Source organism: Eutrigla gurnardus (assembly GCF_963514095.1).
Source record: "Eutrigla gurnardus genome assembly, chromosome: 12".
NCBI classification, from domain to species: Eukaryota; Metazoa; Chordata; class Actinopteri; order Perciformes; family Triglidae; genus Eutrigla; species Eutrigla gurnardus.
The window spans coordinates 26,926,589-26,950,353 of NC_139926.1; the positions used below are offsets into that span (position 1 = coordinate 26,926,589).

General features: G+C 44.1%; 1 protein-coding gene across 1 annotated transcript in view; it reads right to left on the bottom strand.

The window, feature by feature from the left end:
- The window catches only part of dpp10 (dipeptidyl peptidase like 10), a 137,355-nt gene that overhangs the window by 42,035 nt on the left and 71,555 nt on the right, over positions 1-23,765 (bottom strand). Inside the window, exons 2-3 of the mRNA XM_084023318.1 lie at positions 14,411-14,525; positions 10,966-11,061 (exon numbers count right to left, since the gene is read on the bottom strand). Of these exons, the coding sequence (XP_083879444.1) occupies positions 10,966-11,061; positions 14,411-14,525 (211 nt within the window). The remainder of the gene's footprint in view (positions 1-10,965; positions 11,062-14,410; positions 14,526-23,765) is intronic.

Here is a 23,765-nt window from a genome sequence, read left to right on the forward strand (position 1 = left end):
CTGCATTGTTCCTGCAGTCAGCAGTTCTGCTTCCAAGCTGTACTTCCCCCCGCAGTTCCACAAGCAGCTCTTTCATTACTTACACCTCACCGGTAGCTGTGAGGTGGAATGTTACACTGGTTTAATACAGGGACATGTCCAGACAATTAGAATCCATTGGATTTCAACACAATGACCTATGCGTCTCCTTGTTTGGCTCATACTTGTATTTAACTACTAGATCCTGGTAACATGCCTAAGAAATATGACGCGCTCTGTTTGACATCCTGCACCTCCCGCCCAAAAAGCCCAGTCTGTGGTCTTCTAGGTACCCGGGAGTCTCTTCTAGGAACCCAGGAGTCTCTTATAGGAACCCTGGAGACTCTCCTAGAAACCCAAGAGACTCTTATAGGAACCCTGGAGACTCTCCTAGAAACCCAAGAGACTCTTATAGGAACCCTGGAGACTCTCCTAGAAACCCAAGAGACTCTTATAGGAACCCTGGAGACTCTCCTAGAAACCCAAGAGACTCTTATAGGAACCCTGGAGACTCTCCTAGAAACCCAAGAGACTCTTATAGGAACCTGGGAGACTCTCCTAGGAAACCAGGAGGCTCTTCTGACTCTTCTAGAAACCAGGAAACTCTCCCTGTGTTATAAACCAGTGTTTAAATTGACAACAGTCAATGTGTTGTGATTAGTCAACCTCTCAGTGTTTGTCAGAAAGCCACGCCCCCTAGCCACTTGTTCTTCATCTCCTCTTCCTTCAGAAGAAGTACCTTAGTACTTTAAATGGGAATATGTTATGCAAATGTCTTACTTGGTGAATTCACTACTTCACTACTAAGATCAGAGCTGAATGAGCAGCATCGTGTTCTCAGTGCATATGTTTCAAAACAAAGACTCAGATCACGTTTAATCCATAGCAGCTGTTTTTTATGTATTAAAATCACGTCAACTTCATCCTTCTTAAGATGGAAATCATTCTCCCTGAGCTGTACAGCCAATAAGAACGGCTCTCCATACAGAGAGCCCTTCTCTGAGTGCGTCGGGATGGGCTGGACGGTGAAGTGGATGACTGGAGGCGGTGAGAGCTGCTGACGTCTGCTCCTCTACTTAAATTGTACCCGAGGAACGCAGCGAGCTCTTTGTGGAGACGGACAGGTGGCGGCAGCACGCTTCACGGACTCCCTTTAATTGGTATCCGCTGTATGTCGTAGCAGCGCTATCTTTTATTTGCTTAAGTGGCTGAGAGGTGCTTAAAGGTTTCTGAGACGCAGCGGGTAGTAAATAATGGCTCAAAGCCTTTTCACACCAAAGTTGGTGAAAAGGCAGGGTTTTTTTAAAGCGTAGGGTAAAAAGCAGCTGAAAACGGGGACTACTTTCCCTTTAGTCGATGAGTTGACAAAGAAATATGTGTTTGAAAAAATTAGATACTGCAGCTGTCACACTGAATGACAGCTCACAAACTATTACATAAAATATTTTATTTTCTAAAACTGCTGGGTACTTTTTAGCAAACGGTCCTCAATCAGGAGTAAAATCTGAAATTGTTTGACTATTTTCAGTTGTCCTTTATACAAGTTTGCTGATTTGTTTACAGCATATCTGTGATTGGTCCCAAATAAAAGTCTTGAGGCAACGCAACATTGATGTGGTTTATGACAACGATGGAGATACGGCAGCTGAGACTTTCAAGAATTAGCTCATTCCTGGTTTTGTTCTGTTTATGGGATGTGTTGTCATCAGACCTCCTCTTTAAGGTATTTGTTTCGACCAAACATTTAACATTTGTGGCCATCAGCCGGCGATGTCGGAGGATGTGAGGCGGTTGGGCAATGAGACACTATACTGCCTCCTTTGTGCCGCCGAGTCTATATTTAAACCCGCCATGTTTAATTCATCCTCAACCGCCGTCCTCACCCTCGGCCCCGATCCCAGACATCAGATGTACCGAGGACTTAATGAAGTGAAATGTCACGGCCCCGTGGTGGGGGGGCGGGTTATGGATGGGATATGAATGTCACTCCATAATGCGTGGGCCCCTCTGACCCGAGGCTGGACTAGAATCTGCAACCAGACACATCTGCTTCTCCACGCAGCCGGACTAAGTGGTACTTTGTCGCGTCCAACGGGAGTCTTTAGGGCTTTGGTTCTTTGTGAAAGCGGGTTTGAATCAGATGTTCAGGTTCAACATCTTGGTTTGAGTCCCGTTTTCCTTCAGCAGAGAAGCATTAACTGCTGCTTAAATTAACTTCTGCACACAAGCAAACTGCCGGAGCTGGATAATGAATCCATTCAGATTTTCACAAATTAATATGAGACCTTAATTGTTTTTTGTCAGAGTTCTTCTGTCTTGAAATGAGACACAAACACACATACTCATTTTCCTCCTTTGTGGGGCCCACTGTCTTTTGGTCCCATTGTGGGGTCCACCCTTTACCGTGTTTCTACAGCTCTGTTCAAAACATCAACTCAATTCATAATCACAAATATCACTTCAGATTTACAGGATTCTGAACTTTAGCCTCCAAACTAGTTTTTTAGTCGAGTACTCGTATCATTAATACTCACTATTAAGATCAGTGACGTAACTAATGTGATAATATCGTACCGTGGGGCTGATTCCCGCCCCCTAAATATTTTCACGTAGCGTAGACGTGGGACACGGTTGGGTTTCTCCCTGGAGAACTCTGGGATCCGTAGTACCGAACCAGGAATGAAATCATTAACCAAAGCGTGGTCGTCATGCCGACGCAGACGTGTGAATGTCGGTTTACAGTGGTCGCGGCGTATGATTGGTGAAGACAGAATTTAGAGGAGCAGCTGAACCTCAGGAAGCTGAAAAGATGTAAGAAAATAATAACTTTTTATGTTCATGCCGGAGCCGCCGCGCGACGCTCATATTCCTCTCCATCAGAAGTGGTGGCTCAAAAGGTTGCATTAATAATGCCCACGGTGATGCATCAGCGAGAGTATGCGACGGGGCAGGATGGAATAACGAGCACATTTACAGACTTTTCATGCTGGTGTAAAACACACAGTCTGGTACAAGTGTGGGCTGCGAGCCTTAAGAGCTGCTGTCACCGCGATGAAGGCCATTTACCAGCGCTCTAGCCTCCATGGACGCTGAATGTCAGCGAACCTGCAGCTCGGCGCTTTCCTCTGACATCAGGGACGTTTCTGGAGCGCCGGCTCTTATTCCTGTAGCTGTGGATGTCGGAGAGTTAATGATTGTTGAGATCTGGGAACAGAGTGACATTCTCATAGCAGATAATCAGAGAGACGATCCGACAGGTTGTAAACAAGCCAACGTGGAATAATGAAGCTCAACCATGTGACTGCTTGTGTTTCTTGCCCTTATCTGACTCCTTCAGGGTTTTTATTAATAATAGGAATGATAACAAAAACACATGTTTGAAGTTTATTTATGGATAACCCCTTGAGATGAACAGTCATCTCGTTTTCAAGGGGGTCCAACATACAATAATACAAGACAAGACATTGTTACAGCAACAGAGATAACATACATAAATACATAGAAACATAAAGGCTCTCATCAACCCACCTATCCAGACACCAATCCCAAAACCCCTCCATCCCCACCTGCTGCAATTATAACAATTGCCAATTGACTGTAAACGTCCCCAACACCAAGCAGCACCGACACCTCGCTGCAGAAGGACCAGGCCGGGGTGCAGGGCTCGCTGGAGGGGGAAGGGGGGCACGGGAGATCCAGAGTCAGGACTACCTGGGGCCGAGTGTCGCTGCAGTAAAATGAGAGGTTTTGTAAAGGGAGTCTGGTGCAACGAAACACGACTGGGAATCAACGTCAAATCAAAGCTCCTTATTGTAGCTTTCACTAACGGATTCATCAACTAATCATTTCAGCTCCATATGATATACCTTACTGTATATAATGCACTTCATAATACTATAATATAATGCTGAATTATGCTTGATTATACTGTAGTAGACCTTGTACACTAATACAGGTCAGAGCCATTATTATTTTGTGTTTCTGCTGTGATAACTTTACACATTTCTATTTATTTTCTCACTGTGGTGTTTCAACATCTCCATCATTAGTTCAGCAGACAATCTTTCTAAATGTGTCTGGAAAGGAAAACAGTATCTGTGTGTTGTTATCATCCAAGGGTTTTTTATTCCCGTCCAAATCATTTGGAAGCAAAAAAGACTATTTCTGCTTCCATTTGTGATGCACCTGCAATTTATATATATATATATATATATATATATATATATATATATATATATAAAAACAACTCCTTCTACTTTTTTTTGGATGTGATTCAGAATACAAAAGGGAACCCAGTATCTCCCTCCAAAGTATCCAGAGAGGCACGAAGCCATCGCACAGTCGGGAAACAAACCGACTAAACACAAAAAACAGCCTTTGGAGAAAATCGGACATATTTAAAGTTCTATCATACAACCTTAAAATGACTCATTTTTAGAATCGGGTGGATTTAATGAGACAAAACCGTCAAATAAAAACACAAATAGCGATATAGAGGTGTTTTTTTCTCAGTCATTGAATGTAACGCAGTGTGATCAGTGGTTTTAACCCTCGACAGCCTCTTCAGCTTCATCCACTGTATCACTGTTGTTCCTCGACCGGCAGCCAATCAATACCCTCCATCAGCAGATCGGCCTTCAGCGATTACATCGTCATTAGAGCAGACATGATCCGTCTTATTATCACAGCGGCCAACAATCACATAAAGACCTATACAAATGCACAATAATGGCCGGGGCAGTTTGTTTCCATGGTGCCGATGATTTTAAACACTTGGGTCAGAAATGTATCTCATTGTAAATCTAATAGGCGGCTGGATTTCTATGCTGATTGCATCCACTGTAATAAAAAACTGTAGATAAACGGAGAATGTGCCGGCAAAATGCCAGACCCTTTTGTAGATTTACAGACACTATTATACTATCAAACTGAATATGTGAAGATGAGTCTGCTAAATATTGCTGGTGTATCTGGTATGACCAACAGAACGCAGGTTAGCAAACGCTAACTTAGCTTCATCACGCGGGTTCTGGACGAGAACGCCAGCCGTCTCACACTCCCCCTCCGTCTCTCTCACAGGGAAGAACAGAAGAACAGAGTGTGACAGACGGTTCATTTACACTCAACGTTTCTCTCCTGGAAGAAACGCCACGGCTCGCTGACAGCCGATCATGGCTGCGATGCAGATAATGAAGATTGCCAAATAGTAGTTTTGATGGCGGCGCCAAACGACCAGACTTCTGTGTGCACGGCTGACCTCAGCACTGCCTCTGCTGAGAACCAACGCTCTCGTTTCATCAGCATCCTTCACCACTCTGAACGGTGATAATCGGCCAATCAGGAGCCTCAAAAACAGGAGCTTAATGGAGGCCGGGGACGGGTGTGAGACATGTGCAGGCTTACCAGGACAAACGGGGACCCAAACAGGAAAAAGGACTTTTGTACGTCCTGTATTCACAGCTGTACGGCTGCTTTCAGCTCAGGACGACCTTCACGCTCTAACAGCTGTGTGTGTGTGTGTGTGTGTGTGTGTGTGTGTGTGTGTGTCTGTGTGTGTGTGTGTGTGTGTGTGCGTCTGTGTGTGTGTGTGTGTACTACACGGACACACATTAGCATGTCAGCAGAGACCAACACACTCTTCCCTGCACCGATGCTTTAGCAGCAGATCCCAGCACAGCTTGGGAAGTCTCTAATGTTAATTAATGGGAGGCGCCGGAGCATGCGATTCCTAATTAACCCCTGAGACTGATGCTGCAAAGGCACGCGAGGGGGGCGGGGGGCAAAGTGGAACAAATCTGCATTCTCTTTAGGACACCCCGTTCCTCCTGATCACGTTGCAGATCTCTGGCAGCTGACAGCAGCGCGGCCGATCCTCCGTTCCTCCTGCTGCCGCCACGCTGAGTGGAGCGGAAGAGGGATTAATCGGAGAGATCATTTAGCCAATTAGGAAAATTAAAGAACATCAAGGTGGGTTGATGGCCCGACGTGTGAGGAAAACAAGTCTGCCGGCACACAAGCTGATCTGGCTCTGACATGCAGTCGCTGGTGGGCGTTCAGGGCGAGGACGCTGCTGCACACAGCCAATGTATATTAAAGGATATTAATGTTGAAAAATGTTTCACCAACTTTCACGCGGCTCGTCCTCAGTTCCTCCAGAACACTGAACAGGTGTGAACAGATCAGATAGGTAACCACCATTATAACCTCAGTCCGAGCATGTCGGCGTATCCAACACCTCCGTCTCTCCCCGTTCACCGTCTGGCCCCCATCTCTCCCCGTTCACCGTCTGGCCCCCATGCCGAACTCTCGCGCTAAGAGGAAATGCTGCGGATTGGAAGCCGATGATTCACCAAATGGCGGCGAGAGTAATAGGATGTCATTGGCGAGGTAAGTGGCTCACCCGAGGGGACGTTTTGATGACAAACCTATGCTGCCCTGGTTAAGTATAACTCCAAGTTCTATTCCAAACATGTAAGAAGGTAGAAACTTATTTTAGATAAACAACCATTGAAAATAGTAAAAGTATAGAAAACTAGACGTGTACGAGTTCGAGCAGAGATGTTCATTTCCATCAGTTGCAGCAACATTAGTCGGCTTATGTCAGTAATTAGGCCAGAGCAGGAAAGCATTCGTCATCGTCGAGGACGCACACACTCGAGCAAAGATACAAGTCTCCTTCATTAGACGCCGCCTCCTATTACTGCGTGTGCACCTCCACTCCCTCCCATTACTGCATGTGCACCTCCACTCACCTGTTCATAACACGGCGATCACGCATCATCGGGGCTCAGTTTGACATGAAAATATAGAAATGTATCCTCAAGTGTCACAGATATTACATTTGACACCTTTGGGCCCAGAAGGAGACGAGGATGAGGAGGCAGCAAGAACAATGTGATGAATTAATGACAGGATGAAGTGCAGAAACATGCAGGTAACTGAAGCAAACCCATAAACCGGCCGGCAGCACCGACACACAGAACAAACAGGCCGGACACAGAAACACGAAGGAGAAACAATCAGGGCTGAACCGACGATCACAAAGGCTGGATAACACCACAAAGTCCAGGAAGTAGAACCAGACGACAACAGGAAACTGAACCAGAAGAACACGACACGTCATGTGTGACAAGATACGGTTGCTTGGGAACAATACCTGAGTCGCTATGGAGGAGCAGAGTGGACGTAGTCACCGTCCAGTCACACACCGGAGTTCTGACAACAGTTTCAAAGCCTGGAGTTCAGCATTTTGGCCGTCATTATCTTGTTTTTTTGGGTGGAGCTACAATGTGAAGGACAACTGAATGCTCAATAATTTCTCCTATTGGTCAAAGGGACAACATCTGATCAGGTAAAAGCTGATTCTGCAGTATGATCAATGTTCAATGTGACCTTAGATCTGTATTGCTCAAACTGTTTTCGTATGCACAACTATAATACACTGTATAAATGTATTGTTTCATAAACCCTGTAATGTTTTTGTTTTATTTGAGGTTACAGTCAACATTTTGTGTCTCATTGGGGTTAAAAATGGACTCGGATGATTCTTTCAGATGATATCTGCTTCAATCAACAACAAAAAAAAAACTTAATGACAACTGATATTTAAGAGGTATAAAAATGGGTGGATACTAATGTATCTAACAGGTTGAAATATGTGTATTCCACCACTCATATCACATTATGTGTACGTTGCATTCTGCGTCGGATTGGCCTCCAAATGAGCCGTAATAATGACGGACCTTTTCTGGTTCATACTCATATTTCAGGTTCCTGTTTACATCCTTTGATTTGTTTTCCCATCAGGCTGTGCTGCAGCAGCTCTTCTCAGCCTCTCTCTCTGAAACACTCTTGCCTGCCCCTCCCTCCCAAAAAGCCCAGTCTGTCGGGATTTTAGTCTGTCTTAGTTTGTTTGTCAGAAAATGCCCCGCCCCCTCACAATAATCAGAAACTGTGAGTTGTTCTGCTGAGGAATAGTGATTAAAAATAGTGTCAGCCTTCAGCCTCAAAAAGGTGCCCCCATGTAGGCTAGCGGGGCACCACATGGGGCACCACCATATGGGGCTGCCCCACACGGGGCACCCTCACACGGGGCACCACATGGGGCACTGCCACACGGGGCTGCCCCACACGGTGAACAGCATCTAAGGCGTGCAGCCTTCGAAGGAAATATTTGAAATATTTTCAACCAGGTCTTTGCTTCAATTTGCTCCTCTGCAGGGGAATTTGAATCCAATCACCTTTGCAGGGACTTTTTATGCAATCAAGTCGACTCTGAAATTCAATTTCTGTTCAGTGTGTACGGCACCTTGCGGCTTCAACAGTAGATGTGTTGGAGGGAAGGCTGTCCAACACATTCTCCTCACATACCGAGGCTTCAAACTTTGATGCTCTGTTCTCGGTCAATTAACGCTCATAACATGCATAAAGTCTTGTTTTCTGTTTGGTTTAAACAGAAAACAACTACTCAGTTTGGTTTAGAAAATAACCCAGTTTCACAGTAGTTCATGAAATAGTCCTGAAATTAAATCTATTGGTTTGATGTTCAGGGACACAAATATTCAGCACAAAAACAAATGCAAATGGAAATTGGTGTTAACTTGCCTGCTAATGACTAACCATACTAACGAGTCATGTGACTGATGACTGAAGGTGTTAATGTTTGAAATGTAACAGGAACTGCGGTGAAAGTCCTGTCGTTGTGTTTCAAGTAATTGTTTTCAGCAGACAGAAAACAAACAGCTGTTTACAACAACGCAAAACTTCAGTGACGGTCTATTGAGTAAACATCAGTTTTCTGGCTCCGAGAGCTTAAGTGAGCCAACAGGTGTGTTATTTTCTGCTGCCGGGGCCCATTTGAACACAACACGATGCCCTTCCCCCGACAGACTGTCAACGACAGGCGGAGGCTGCCCGGGCTGCGTGGGGAGATGGAAAGTGACGCTTGTTGAATCACGTGCGGCGTCGGCTGAATGTGACTTTCACAACTGCATGAAAAACAGACTCACGACAGCTGGAGATGACGACACACGTCATTTGTTGAACACGTGCCCGACATTAACCAGATGTCTTCCTCGAGTCTCGCATCAAAAAGCACCACATCACAATGACACAAACTTTCATGTAACGCTGCAGAAATGTCAGACGGCGGCGCGGTGACATTCTGCCCATGTGTTCCAGAGTGAAAGTTAAAAAAAATACATTTAATAGCAACTGTGATGTGATTGAATTAATGGAGCGTGGTCCAATCAGCAGACGCTAATTAAGCAGTCCCGACTCCAGGTAATTGGGGGTTATAGTCGTCATCATCATCATGGCGAGGCGTTTCAAAGAGACAATGTCCTGTGAAGAAGCGGCTCCATTACCAGAGAGATCGTACCTGATGAATCACAGAGGCTCTTAGGAGCAAATGTGATGATGCACCTCATTTGACTAATGTCAGATAGCAACTCATCGGTCCGGAACTTTATCCTGACACTCATTAGAACTGAGGTATGAATTCAAGCCCCCGGATATATTTCTGCTTGTTCTGTGGCGGCTTTTCACAGCAGCTGATTCATTTGGTGTCGACGGAGGAAGAAGATAATAGTCGCCTTTTAGCGGGGGTGACTCTGAGAAGTTCAATAGTCGACTATGGGATGTAATTGGCCAATTCGCCAAACAATTAAAACAACAATTATTATCAGTGTGAAAACCTGAAATTGTTCACATTTTCCGTGGTAATGAAACCAATGCCAACTGTGGTTTGTATTTGTTAAAATGCCTCTGTGTACCTAACATTGTAGAATTTATCATATAACATTGCATCCCATTTGCACTTGAGATCACATAATCCAGACACTCAGATTATCTCTAATGGAGACAAGAGATGAAAGACTTTCCAGCCAAAACCTCCCAAAGCCTCCGATTTAGGAAAAAAAACTCATTTTTGCTCCAAATCCATGTGATCAATCTTTCCCTCTCGCCGTCTGTCTGTTATCTTCTCCCATTTGTCTGGGGTCTATTTCGCCCCCATCCATCCACAATCTACCCTATAAAGCTGAGTCCTCGGACTGGCTCATCGCACAACGCCGACGCTCCCCCATCTGGCCTGAGGTCAGCTCAGGGAATGAGATGGAGCCTCCAAGATAGAGGAAAAATGTCACCAGGGAATGAAATATTGATGGACAGAAAGGCCTCTCGCCCGCGGGCACACGGACTGAGGAGCCACGCCGGCGATGGCCGATGAAGACGAGAAAAGCCAAAACAAGCACACTAATCCTCAGGAAAGGAGCCAGACGGGGGAGCGATGCGGCAACGCCACAATCCCGTCCATCCTTTCCCTCGACGGTATCGTTATCTTCCCCCTCCTCCTCCCCTCCTTCCCCCCCTTCGGTGAACCATAATCAGATTCTCTTGCACTTCACTCAATGCGGTTTATTTCCAGCCAAAGCCTCCCGGGATTAACATATGATACCCTTCTGGCAAATAAGGAATCAATACAATGTAAATAAGGCGAGGGGAGGAAATGAATCCCGGCACCTGGATTAGCATAACTCCACGCCACGGAAAGCTCCAGGTGAAGCGCGGCGGCGTGTTTAAGACCGAACTGTCTGCTCGCTGTTTAAGCTTTAGTCTTCCGTTGGCAAAGCAGAACTCATGGAGATTCATTCATTCATTCAATAAGAGTCAAGATTCTGTATAAACACATGGACAGCAGCATGACAAAGGTCAGGGTAATCCGTTCAGTCACCACAACGCCACACGTGTGCTGATCATTCATTCTAAGTCAAAACACCTGATGACATCATCATGCGTGATGAGAAATCAACCAAACTCAAAAGCCTTCCCAGAAGGCGGATGATCCGTGTTTATGTATTCCACTCATTTCCATCCTGGAAGGATTAACAGGAACACTCTGGATCCCAGCAGGTATACGCTGGACCTGCTGGATTACCGATGACTCACCGTTGATCCACTTGGCCTCCGGGTCGTGGACCTTGAACTCAGGCTTGAACAGATCCTCCACGACCAGTTTGGTGTCGCTCCCAGCTTGGGTGTCAGCTGCAAATAAAAAAGTATCTGTTATTATCAAATATGGGTTCTATGGGCAAAGCTTGTTTACGTTCTGGCATCAGCCTGAATTTGAAGTGACCAAATCCTGTAGTATCCCTGTAGGATCACAAATTAGTTTCAAATGAGTCAACGAAATTCCACAAGGGAGGACATGGGTGGACAGTAAAAAAACACAGGACTTTCACCCAGGAGACACACAGGACTTTCACCCAGGAGACAGCTTTTTTCACATTTTTGTTTTGTTATCCATAATTTTGGTTGAACCATTTTCGTAGTCATTTTATGCCAAACCATGATGTTTTTTTATTCAATAAGTAGTTTTGTTGTCAGAACCTACATGTGTACTTTTTGCTCCTCAACCACGTGGTTCAAACGGTTGAAAATTGCAACCATTTGTGAACGTGAGTGCAGTGGAGTTGTATGGGAAGGTAACTCTGTAGGATGCAGGGTTAGCCCAGCAAACAAAGACAACAACTAGCTCACTTTTAACGTTAAACATCTCGGAAGCTCCAGATGTGTGTGTTGGTGGAGACCAAAGCAGAGCACGAAGTTCTAAACCAACAGCAGCAGCTGACACACAGTCAGTGTTGAAAGCTTCCTGGAGATACATTAGTATGTGTGTCACAGACCGACCTTTCCTAAACACAGTTTACGATGTACAGGTTCGTTATTTTGTATATTCAAGTACGTCGGCCAAAGAGTGAGTGAGGAAATTAACGTGTTGACTGATAAGCTGTAAAAGCTCATATCTTATATTATATTTACTGCTTAATAGCCAAAATGTGAGCAGTGTTTATCATAACTGTCTGATTTCTTTACTGATAATGTTTTAAAATCAGAACACAAAAGGTATAAAGTCACCTGATCTAATTTCAATGTTTAAATGAAGTTACACGATGGTGACACAGGAAGTACCCTTGAAAAGCCGTTTTTTCTTCCCCCACCAGCGATGTTTCATTCAGTCTGGAATGTTTTCATTTGAATTCATTTAGAATTGAGATTACACTCGAAACACGTTTATGACTGAACCGTCTGCTCCCAGCAGTGACTTCTTATTTCTGTTATTGCGAAAGAAACCTGGAGAATGGAACATTGATATTCTGCTCATCCTCTCTGTCCCTGTGGCCATGCATCTATCAGGACCTCTGCAGACCTGCTGTTCTCCTTCCATCCACCAGAGGCCCTCAGACCTTCCCATCCAAGACATGCACCTGCTCACCTCGTTCCCCAAATACCCCCCAACACTATTTTATCTCCACCTGCTCCTCACCAGAATATCAATATTGTTTAATATCAGTGCCTCAGCTCTCCAGCATCCTGAAACCTGAACCTGAACAATAATCCATACCTGCCGGCACCTTCTTTACCTGGAGATTACCAGCTCCTTCTCTGCAGACCTTCAGCTTGTAAACTTATATCTCTGATGAACACAGTTCTTTAGAGCTCCATCAATCAATATGTTTAATGAATCAAATAATGGGACAGGGGATCACTTTATGGTAGACTTCAACTAATTAGAGTACATTTTATGTCCTTTTAGCTTTTTTGTTTTGGTTTAAACTCCTGCATGTTTCAGGTTTTTCACTAAACCAGCAGCTGTTTTCATCCAATAAGCTCGTAAACCCAAAACTTGAAAATCACATTCCCACACAATGAAACTGCATTGTGTGGGAATTTTGTTGGGGATTACGATGCTAGTGTCCCGCTCAAACCAAGTAGTTCCGTTGCCTATACATAACCAAGAACCTTTGTTGCATTTTTTTGTTTTAGTTCCGTTTCAATTTCGTAGTTGTTTTAAGCCAAACCATGATGTTTTATCATAAACCCAAATCTGTACTTTTGCAGCATGTTTTGCTCCTCAACTGCGTGGTTCAAACCGTTGAAAATTGCAACCATTTTGTGCTTAAAAAAGTAATTTCCCTGGAAACATAATTGAAAGCGCAATTTAGTTGCATGGGAACGTAATTACGAGGGATACAGGGTTAGCCTAGCACCAAACCAAGAAGACAACGGGCTAATTTTAATGTAAAACATCTCGGAAACCCAAGATATTTTTGTCACTTGTTGGTGGAGACCAAAGCAGAGCAGAGAGAGTTTAATTGGAAACAAAATGTAAATAAATCACACATCATTATTAATGTAGCTTTAAGGTTTAGGTTGTAAAATATAATATATCTCCTGCAACCTGCAGAGGTTTCATGTTTACTGAGACAGCTGGATGTTGATATTTGCTCGGCAGTTTAATCCAGATTTGCATAAAAGTAGGTACAAAGAAATCCATAGGAATGAAAAAGAAAACGCACCAGAATGGCATTTCGTATGTCCATTAAGAGGAACACAACTGGCCGAGAAGAAAACCTGAAGCTGAGCCAACGCTGCCCCTGCAAATGTTTCATTTTTAATTATGAAACGGTATTCCTTCAGCAGCACGCCGGCGTGCCAACGCTAAGCTCCTTCTGAACAGCACAGCTGCTGATTGTGAGCGGACGAGGAGGGCCAAGGCATTTTGAATGTCAGCCATATTGGCCTTCCTTGATAACTCCACACAGCATGTTTGTTTATGGAGGCAATGAAAGTGTAACCAAGCGTGGGATTCAGCGGGGAGCGAGCGGCTGCACGGCCGGCCGAGCCCGATGCTTCACATCTGAGGAACATCTTTTCTTTCATAGTTTTAGAAGCAGCTATTAATATCAGAGTAAAGATATTACAGTCATCGAAGGAAGATGAGGATCAGACTATTGTGTGATAAAGAGACACCGAGCTCAAGGTCTGAGGGGGTTTGACCCTACTCCCCTCTTGATTTATTATCTCATTTTCTGCCTGAAAATATCTTATTAAGGATTCAGTTTTTCACCTTCTCTGTCACTTCAGGTTGCAAAACAAGATGGCGACAGCTAGAAAGGACAACCTTGAGTCCACAACCCAGGAGGTTGACATCACGGTCACTACATCCACCGCTGAGCATAACCGTGCTCATTTCTGTCACTTTGGATTCAATCCAGATAAATGATCATAAATACAATAAACACAAACAAACGTGGTTATTTTCACCTGATGGCAGAGTTTCAGCATTTTGGTTGGATTTAGCGTATTCTTTCCCTGCTGCTGGCTTTTCTTTGTTAAACTTCTGGTTGCACATGTAGATTGTTTGGACCCAGTGGTCGAGGTGAGCTGCTGTATGTCTGTAAAGAATATGTCCTGGGATTACACCGTGCACCTTTTATTTTAGGAAATATCAAAGTTATTTTCACATGGCATTTTTATGTTTTGGGGAAATTCTAAAAGTCTTGAAAGGTGCAGCGTAGACATGTGAAGCAGCTGTTGACTAAAACGTTACCTGGCGTGAGCAGGATGACCGACATGGTGATGAGGGAGCAGACCACCAGGATGACCAGCAGAGCGATGGCGATCCCTTTCCAGTTCCTCTGAGGAGGACTCCCCCCACCCAGGTCCTGCAGAGAGAGACAATGAGGTGAATATCGACTTCAGTGGAGAGGCAGATTTGCAATAAGGAGCTTTGCATGAGCCAGACTGAGTCGGTTCGATGGCTGCTCGGGCCAACCTTCCCTCCACACCTGCTGACCTACAGAAAACACACACTTTGGTCGGGGCCAGGAGTCCATCTCCCTGCAGCTGAGGTGGGCGAGGCGTGTCACGACCCCGCAGACAGACCGGCTTCTGGCAGGTAAGGAAGGCTGCAGGCATTTACATTCCAGACCTCCGCCTGCAGAAAGACTCAGAGAGTCTGATATGATCTCCAGTGAAACGGCGATCCAGGAGAGTTTGTGAAGCTTTCGCCTCGAGACTCCATCTCTGAGTCCGGGCATTAGAGGGTCTTAGACGGGCTCTTCACCACATCTGCTACCTCTGATAAGATGAATTAAGCCTCCCTGCCTATAAAAACTTCTCCTCACCGCGGCTCCTCCTGGCCTCAATTACCCACAAAACCCTGCAGGTGAAATACAGTTTACGATAGGAGCGATCGCTGAGCAGCCAACCCAGCGCTGCATCTTGATTGGCTGGAGGGGGGACAACATGGTTGCCAATTAGAGCGGGGTCCCAATGTACAGAGAATCTCAGACTTTCTCTGAACTCCATTTTCAAGTACTTCACCTGGTGGTTTGAAAGCAGCGCAGCGGTTTTTACATCTGGACTACAAATGTCAATCCTGACCAAAGTGCATCATGTTGGCTTTTTAGGGGTATATATATATATAAACATTTTTTTTTGGGACAACTTCCTAACAGGTGGACATGAAGCATTAGAGTATAGTGATTTTTCGGTCTCGTAATCTCGGACACACAGAACACGGATGCAGCTCACATTCTTCACGGCTCCCGACGGACTCGTAAGGCTGCTCTATTATCAGGACCGGGCCGCTGCTCGTTTCATTAATACCACAAAAACCCACTTGTCCTTGAAAACTGACAGCAACTCTAAATTGCCTTTGTGCCTCCATGCATGAGATTCTTTCACCCTCTTCTCTCTCTCTCTGTCTCTCTCTCATTTTTCCTCCAACATGGTCCTATTTGCCACGTTTGCATCATCATCCTCAGTTTAACTCAATTAGGAGCGATGATAGAAGCACTGAGAGAAGTTGGACCCACCGAGTCTCTGCATCATGATTATTATGAATCTGATCCTGAATCTGATGAACCTCCCAGAAGGACGGAGACAGCCGTCCTTTATCACCTTTTTAAGAAGAAACTACATTTCTAAATCAGTGCAGATTAGAGGACATGTGGACTCCTTCGTGAGCTCTTTTTAGGGCATAAATGTTATTGATTCAGTCTTTCTTAACAGAAGACCATGTAGAAATGTAGAGCCCGTGTTTGGTTTCCCTTCTAAAGAGGACCTGCTCCACATAAACAGCTTAGTTTCTGGTAATTATATATGACATAACAATGAGTATTTTTATTCCACTGCTAATATAATCTACTCACTGGACCTTTAAATAAGCAGTTATTTCTAGAGAAGATGTGTCATCTCTTCTCCACGTTCAACAACCAACGTCTTACAAACAACTCAATCGGGCGCTACAATTCAAATTGGATCCCACAGAGCATTTTTTCCCTCTCAATATGTAGCTCAGTATTCCTTTTGATTTTCTGTCAGCGTGTCATTTATTTTCAAAATGAAAAGAAAATGTTCGTTTGCTTCACATAGAAGTGCAAATATATGGTAGAGTTATAAATAAAGTGCTGACAGGCCGGCCGAGAGGACGAGGAGGTCTGAAAGCAAAACTCCAAGGACAGAGGCCCCGTTTTTATCCTCCTCTACCAATATTAACTATGTCCAATAAACCACCAGGAGCCTGGCGGTTAATGGACTGGTTACAGGCCTTTCCGTCTATAAAGGTCTAGCAGGGTTGTGGTCTGGAAGTAACACTGCAGAGAGCACCAGAGAGTCTCCACCAAGGTCTTCAAGATCCCAGGTCAAATACGTGCTGAGTGAGGGTGAAAGCCATTACAAGAGGAAAATAGCATGAAGCTCCTAACAATGATATCCTTAAAGCCATGTGCTTGTTTGTCCTCTGACAAACATTAAATCAATGAGGAGATGTTAATTTGATCTGAGTTCGGTGCAGAAGAAGCTCTGAGAAATGTTCTGTTTGCACAAACACTGGAACCAAAGCCAAACTTTTATGCTAGTTCTGTCAAACTTGCCTTGAGACAAATTAAGCTAGCTAATACGCCGGTCCACGGAACAGCTGTTAAAATCACATCAATCAGCCGTTGTCAATGCATGCTCCGATCCTGGTATTGATCACGGGTGATTCCTCTACGAGCGTTCTCTGAGAAATACGATACATCTGCTAACAGCGTGATTGCTGTCCTTCCTTTCTTTGTGAGTTTCTGGTTGTTACTCAGCGTGGAGGCGGCTTGCTGCTGTGGATTGAAGGGATGGACGTTTCAGAAGACACCGATGACTCACTTCTGATGAGTATTCCCAGATATGCTTTTTCCCTCATCCCTGCTGACGGCCTCCACAGACCCTGTTTCCATGAAGGAGGTTCTGTACGAGCAGCAGCGTTGGTTGACTGACACACGTAGTGTTGAAATCAGATGTGTGCTGCACTGTTCACGTTCTCATATCAGGGTTAGGTAAGCAGTGTGATACAAGTGATTACTTCATTATGTTTAAACAGGGTTACTTTGGAGTGTTTACAGGTATTTGGAGGGGCATGATCATGATTAGGTCATAATAATAACAGGTATAATATAATTACAACAATAATTAAATGTTATATTTATGTTATATAATCTAACTAGCTCTCCTTGCGAGCCTGCATTGAGGGTTACTATTAAAAGAGATGAATAAAAAGTCCTTCTGTCGAGTGTCGTGACAGAAGGACATAAAATACGACATGAATATGTGAAAGGTGTAGAAAGAATTTAAATAAATCCTCACAAGCCTGTAATGTTCCTTCCTTCACTTCATTCTTTATCCATTGAACCCTGACAGCGATTAGAAGGCTCCGTTTAATTAAACCCACGCCGGCTGTAATTCTACCTGACTCTCTCCGAAACAGACTGTCGGTCAATACCATCAATTATTCATCAGGTAACCGAAGGAATCTGTCGTCAGGGAAGCTGAGTGAACGCTGACCACCAGGGTGACTCAGAGGACGGCCCAGCAAAGTCACCTCCGAGTGTAGAACCAGCCGGTGGCTCCTTATGGATCATACGCACCATGATTTTATTCCATAACACGTTCAATAACTTAGCTTTGTGCTAACGGAGGCCGTTCTCCATAATCACGCCGTCAGACTCGGAAACATAACAATGACTCACATGATTATGGGATGGCTGTTTGAGAGAACTGGAGGGAGGCCGATTCCTGCTTGATTGTAAATGTAACTTACAGTTTATATATGTATATATATATATATATATATATATATATATATATATATATATACATATGCTCATTCTGTGTTTTTGATTTGAGATGGCTCTGCATGTTCAGCTTTAATGAAAACTTTGTTGCCGGGTTTCTTTTCCACTTGAAAGCTGCAGCAAAACGAATAATTACAAAACATGATTAATAATCATTTCATTGTTTGTAAACAGTTTATTATTAACTTCATTCTAATTGACTATGCATTATTAATGATGTTATTTTTGTGGGTAATTACCGTTTATGTACTTATAAGGTCACATTTTGATGTTGAAGTGCTGCGTATTTCTCACATGACTGTGTGTGTTGTTCTGATTGGCCGATATCGTCACAGAGGGAGAGCGTGACAACGATAAGACATCATGTAAAATGAGAATGCTAAAGCTGCCTCAGAGATGTTTGATTAAGACCCCCGTCTTCATCAGACTCCTGCTAATAAGCTTTATTCCCTACCGCTTTGCCGTGCGTGTTCGTGCACGTGAGCGTGCATGCAACGAGGCCGCCGTCAGTCGAGCCGTGTCTATTTATAGCGCCGCCCGGACTCTGACCTTGGAGCAAGTGTGACAAATGAAGAGCAGCACTTCAGCAGAAAAGCCGAAGCTATTCCCAACAATGGCAGCGGGTCGGAGCGGGAGAGGCAAGAAAATGAAGCCATCTGCACCGGCTTATTTCTGTTTACCCGTGAAATACCATTCCATCACTGGCGGGTGAGTCACTGACAGGCGGGGCCGACGCCACGCCGAGGTCGCCGGGCTTAACGTCCAGGATTGATCCGCCGGTTAATAGGCAGCGGCGGGCTTAGCTACACGTTGTCATCGTATCGTATTCAGCATTATCAGCCTCGGCCCTGAAGGACGTCGCCGCCGCTGGCCTTTGGTCCATGAGATCATTCTCAATTAGTCAGCGTGTCCGCCACATCGGTTTCAGATACGAGAGGTTGTTGACTCACACGGCGATGGTTTATTAACACGGAGCACAGAAGCAAGAGAAACACCATTACTGGTTATTTCAGATATATATTTATATGTATATAAACTCTCCATGGAAACGTAGGAATAAAGATGGAAAATGTGTCTCACAGAACGGCTGCCTTTTGCAAAAGAAAAGTATTCAAACAAATAAAATTGGTCTAAATTTGACAATATCAGTCATGAAACGTATAAAAGACACCCCTTGTGCTTCGTACAACTCTTCGTACTACTCTTCGTACAACTCCCACCGCAGTTCGGAAAATAGTGACAAAATTATACTGCTTAATGAACATGGACAAACATTTGTTTTCTTTTCTTTAAAACGAATGTATGTTAATCGGAAGTATCGATAGTGCAGAAAGTTTCAACAAACGACAAAACCACGTAGGTATTGTAAACCTCACCAGCGTTTTCCCCAAACCTAGCTATGTACAGATCGGGAACGCAGAAAAACAACATTCATCTCAGCTATGAAACATAACACAACACACAGCAGAGATGAAATAACGTCCTTCCTTGATTCGTGTCGTACAGAATAATCAACAAGGGAAGACAGACAATCACAATATTTCATCTAATAAGTGGTCTTTCTCAATATTTAACAACACATCACTAGTTCTGATCGTTGCATAGTCATGTGGAAGCGTTTAATTTGTTGTTAATAAATTGTTAACCACCACAACATCAAAAATGATCTTTCCATTGACGTTGGTTTTGTGCCGAGCAACATGGAAATTGGACAATTTGTGTCCCCGAACAGGAAATAAGGAATACATTGCTTTTCTGCCATGAGAGCGACATCTGTCTGTCTGTTTTACTTCTACATCCAAGTGATTCTGTGTTTATGCAGTACCATTAATAGACTTTCTATAGATAAACCTTGAACGTTCTTCCTCTGGGATCTGCAGTAACAGTCATGTTACAAAGCTTCTTCTGCATAACAAATAAACCACCACCAGCTCTCACGCTGACTCAAAATCACGAAGACAATGGAGGCGGAGCCAACCTTCAAATAAACACACAGTTAAACATGGAGAGGGTGAAGTGGTCGAAGCAGAGTTGAGCCTATTCAGCTCAGGCAATTCAAACTGGCCATTGATTTTCTCCCTCAGCTTAAGAAAGTCGAGCTATTTGATTTGTGTCAACAGCCGGTCTGGTACGGTTTGCTCACGACACACTCACACATTCAGTGTGTGACACCAACAAACCCGAGTGCAGCAAGTGTGCCCTTTCCAGCGTATACGTAGATACATGTATGGTTCTTTAGGGGACGTGTCTCACCGTGTTTTTCTGACCGATATTGTGAAAGCTAATTCAAGGGTTACAAGTTACAGGCCTGCGTTTGTGCATCACCAAAGCATCACTGAACACGTTGTTGAGATCCTCCAGGGTTCTGGTCTAGCCGTCTTTTAGAAGTACTCGACATTCCTCGACAATATTCAAAAATAATTATCGCATTTAAAAGGTGCCTGATTGTATTTTAACTGACGTGAATTGTGTTTACTTCTGAATTCAAAGTCTTGTACATTTTAATTTACATGTAAATTTGTAAATTGAAATCAGAGTTCTGTCTTGAAAATAATTTGAGTTATCAGAAAAATAAATTCACACGAGGCCCTCATCCTCTATCGTCAGCTTGTGGCAGACGTGATGCAAACATGTCCGTCATGTTTGGTTGCTACGGGAGACAGATTATTTATGACTTCAGTCTAAAATGGTGAGTTTAACTGAAATGTATACTAAACAGTATTGTTGCACCGTGAAAACAACACACAATACATGTAGGCCTTCTGTTCAACTTTAAGATCAATAATTGTCTTATAAGGTGCTAAATTCTAGCTGGCTAGTTAGCCAAACGAGCTATGCACTCATGGAAAACTATTGCGTTAACGCTAATGATGCGTTCCTCCTGGTTGTGGAGCCCCCACCGTCTGGTTCCCCCTCACTGGTAATCACTCTGTCAGCAGTATCACTGTTGTTTGCACTGTTTATGCTGTTTGCACTGCTAGCTGCTAGCCACTGGCTCCGCTGTGTGGAGGCAATCCCTCAATCTAAGATATGCTCTGACTTTAATTCAGCACCTTTTAATCCAGGATCAGTGCAGGTTGGGGAACCTGCTTTCAGATTTGTCGTCAGTTTTTACTTTTTTTGCCTTAAGACATTCTAATATTCTTTCTCGTCTTAATGCTAATGCTAACGTGAGCATCGTTGAAGTCACTGATGCCCTGAAGGGGAGTAACGGCTGCTTTTATTTAACAAATAAAGGGTCCACAGAGGACTGAATGGGATGCATTCATCGGGGTTGGACCGCTCCATCGATCGAACCAGCGAGCATGGTAGCGACACGGGGCGATGACGTTAACGCCATTAATCAGCTTACTTTGAATTTCCTCTGCAAATCTAAACATCATTTACATGGTTGGTGCCGAAGCCTTCCTGTCCGTCCCCCGCAGTCAAATCTCTGATTTGAACACAATTAGACACAGTCGGCTACGTTTCCTGGCAAATTACACTCAAGGCTGGATAAGATTGTGTTCCCTTTCAAAAAAACAATCTCATTTATCTCCAGAGTGAAAGAAACAAAGAGATTGAAAGGAGAACCCGACATGAGCACGGAGGCTCATCCATGTGGGGATGAATGGATTCAGGAGCCACCGAGCTGTCAACCTGCTGGTGGGGGGGGCGTTAGTGGGAAGGGGAGGGGTTAACGAGGGGACTCGTTAGAGGACTAGACCCTGGGGAGGATCCTCAACGAGGCATCCTGTAAACTAAACAACCAGACACGACTTTCTTCACCACCTTCCCCAACATGAGCATCCTCTCCTCTGGTGCAACGTTCAGAGAATCTTTATTTCCCTCCGAGGGGCGATTCGTCGTCCGACCGGCAGTTCCAACACCACAAACACACAAACAGCAACACAAAGAGCATCAATAAATAGTGTGAGTGGACAGAGCTGTGTAGCTGGTGGACATAATGTCAGGATTCATGTTTATGATTTACAGTTGAGATTTCTGGCATCTTACAAACTGGTGCTGCTCCATTATAGGAAAAAGTCCTGCTTCCACTTTTTTGATCAATATTGAGCTGCTGAGTATTTAACACTGACTGAAAAACATTGTGCATTGAGCTACATTTTAAAGTCTATGTGATGCCCTTTGAGAGCTTCGATCTATGAAGAACCTTTTGCTAAGAATCTCGGCGTGATCTTCGACTCGTCCTTCAACTGTGATAAACACATTGGTTCAGATGTGAAAACCAGCTCGTTCCAGTTGAGACTTGTAGCCCTTCTTTGATTAGCTCTCTGTTAGACTACTGGAACTCTGAGGGACCCGTCATCCCTTCATCGACTGACATTCATCTGTCTGGTCTTCTAACTGGGAAAAGGAAACGGGATCCCGTCTCACCAGTAACAGACCAGTAGTCTGTTTCAGGATGGATTTTAAGATTTCGTTGGTTAGATTGTAAGGTTTTCAACGGACCGGCACCACCTTATCTGGCATCTGGCATCTCTATACTCCAGTCAGGGTGCCAAAATCGACCAATCACATTCTCCTGGTTGCCCCTTTTCTCTGGAGCAGATTCATATGAAAGCAACCCAGAACGTAGAAGCATTTAAATCAAGGCTGAAGAACCTCGTCTTCTCGTTAGCACTTGATGGATTATAGCCCGACTTCGTCTTCTGTGTTCTCATTATGTTCAGATCGGATGGTGTTTGCTTTCTATAATACAATCATATATCTCAGTAAGGTGTGTAGAAGTAAGCCTTTGCAAACACCTTTCCAGCTCAGAATATAGTCACGATATAATGTTCTTGTCTGGATGATTGTACAGAGTGTTGTGACTAAGTGGCCTCGGCGGCAGCAGAACCGTGTTCTCAAGGTGAATTTCACATGGAATTATTCCATTTCTTAATTCTGTTGGGACCACAATGACAGCCAAAGGTGTACACACACACACACACACACACACACACACACACACACACACACTTTAGACTGAATCTATAACATGCCAGTACACAACTATTTTTGTCTTTCCGAAGTCGCTCCTACATTTATGGACTCACACGTAATGGAAACAGTTTGAAAGGTGTTTCTGATGATGTTTGTGAGCTTGTCTTCGTTTCTTTGTGATGTCACATGTTCCCAGATCTCAGAATTACAACATCACACGGACAGAAACAAACAAAAACATGACATGAATGATCCTTTAAGACTCAACAGGTTCCAGCTGGAAGGCTGAACTGTCCCGTCCATGTAATTGAATGTAAATACCCTGGATGGGTACAGTACGGAGGGTCAGTAGATAAATGTGGGGTCTATCTATCTGCGGAGGGCTATCAATAATGCTGGCCTTTCAGACGAGCCTTTGATTATCTACCTCGGGCGGAGGAATCGATCCGCCGGCTCTCAGAGCTTACTAGAAGTCCTGGAAGTGCAGAAAACTGTGTTTGCCAGAAAACACTGCTGCACTTCATCCGAGCCGAGCTGATGAACTAGTGGTCAGTAACGAGCCAGCGGGAGCCGCTTCGTCAATATTAATGAGCGCAAAACTCACGGAATATACTATAGTTCAATATTTGGGGGGATCTGTGCCAACAGTGTATGGTAAATAGAATTACACATGCAAATATATTACTGACCAATCCATTATTATAAATAATAATGTGCATCACTATGTGGTTGAGATAGAAGAATGTCGAACATAGAATAAAGAGCTCCATGATCAGAAGGTAACATTGATACTCTTAATCACCCAAATGCACCATGACTCAATCAAACAAACACCCAGGTCTTTGTGTTATGTTCTCCTTGCTCCCT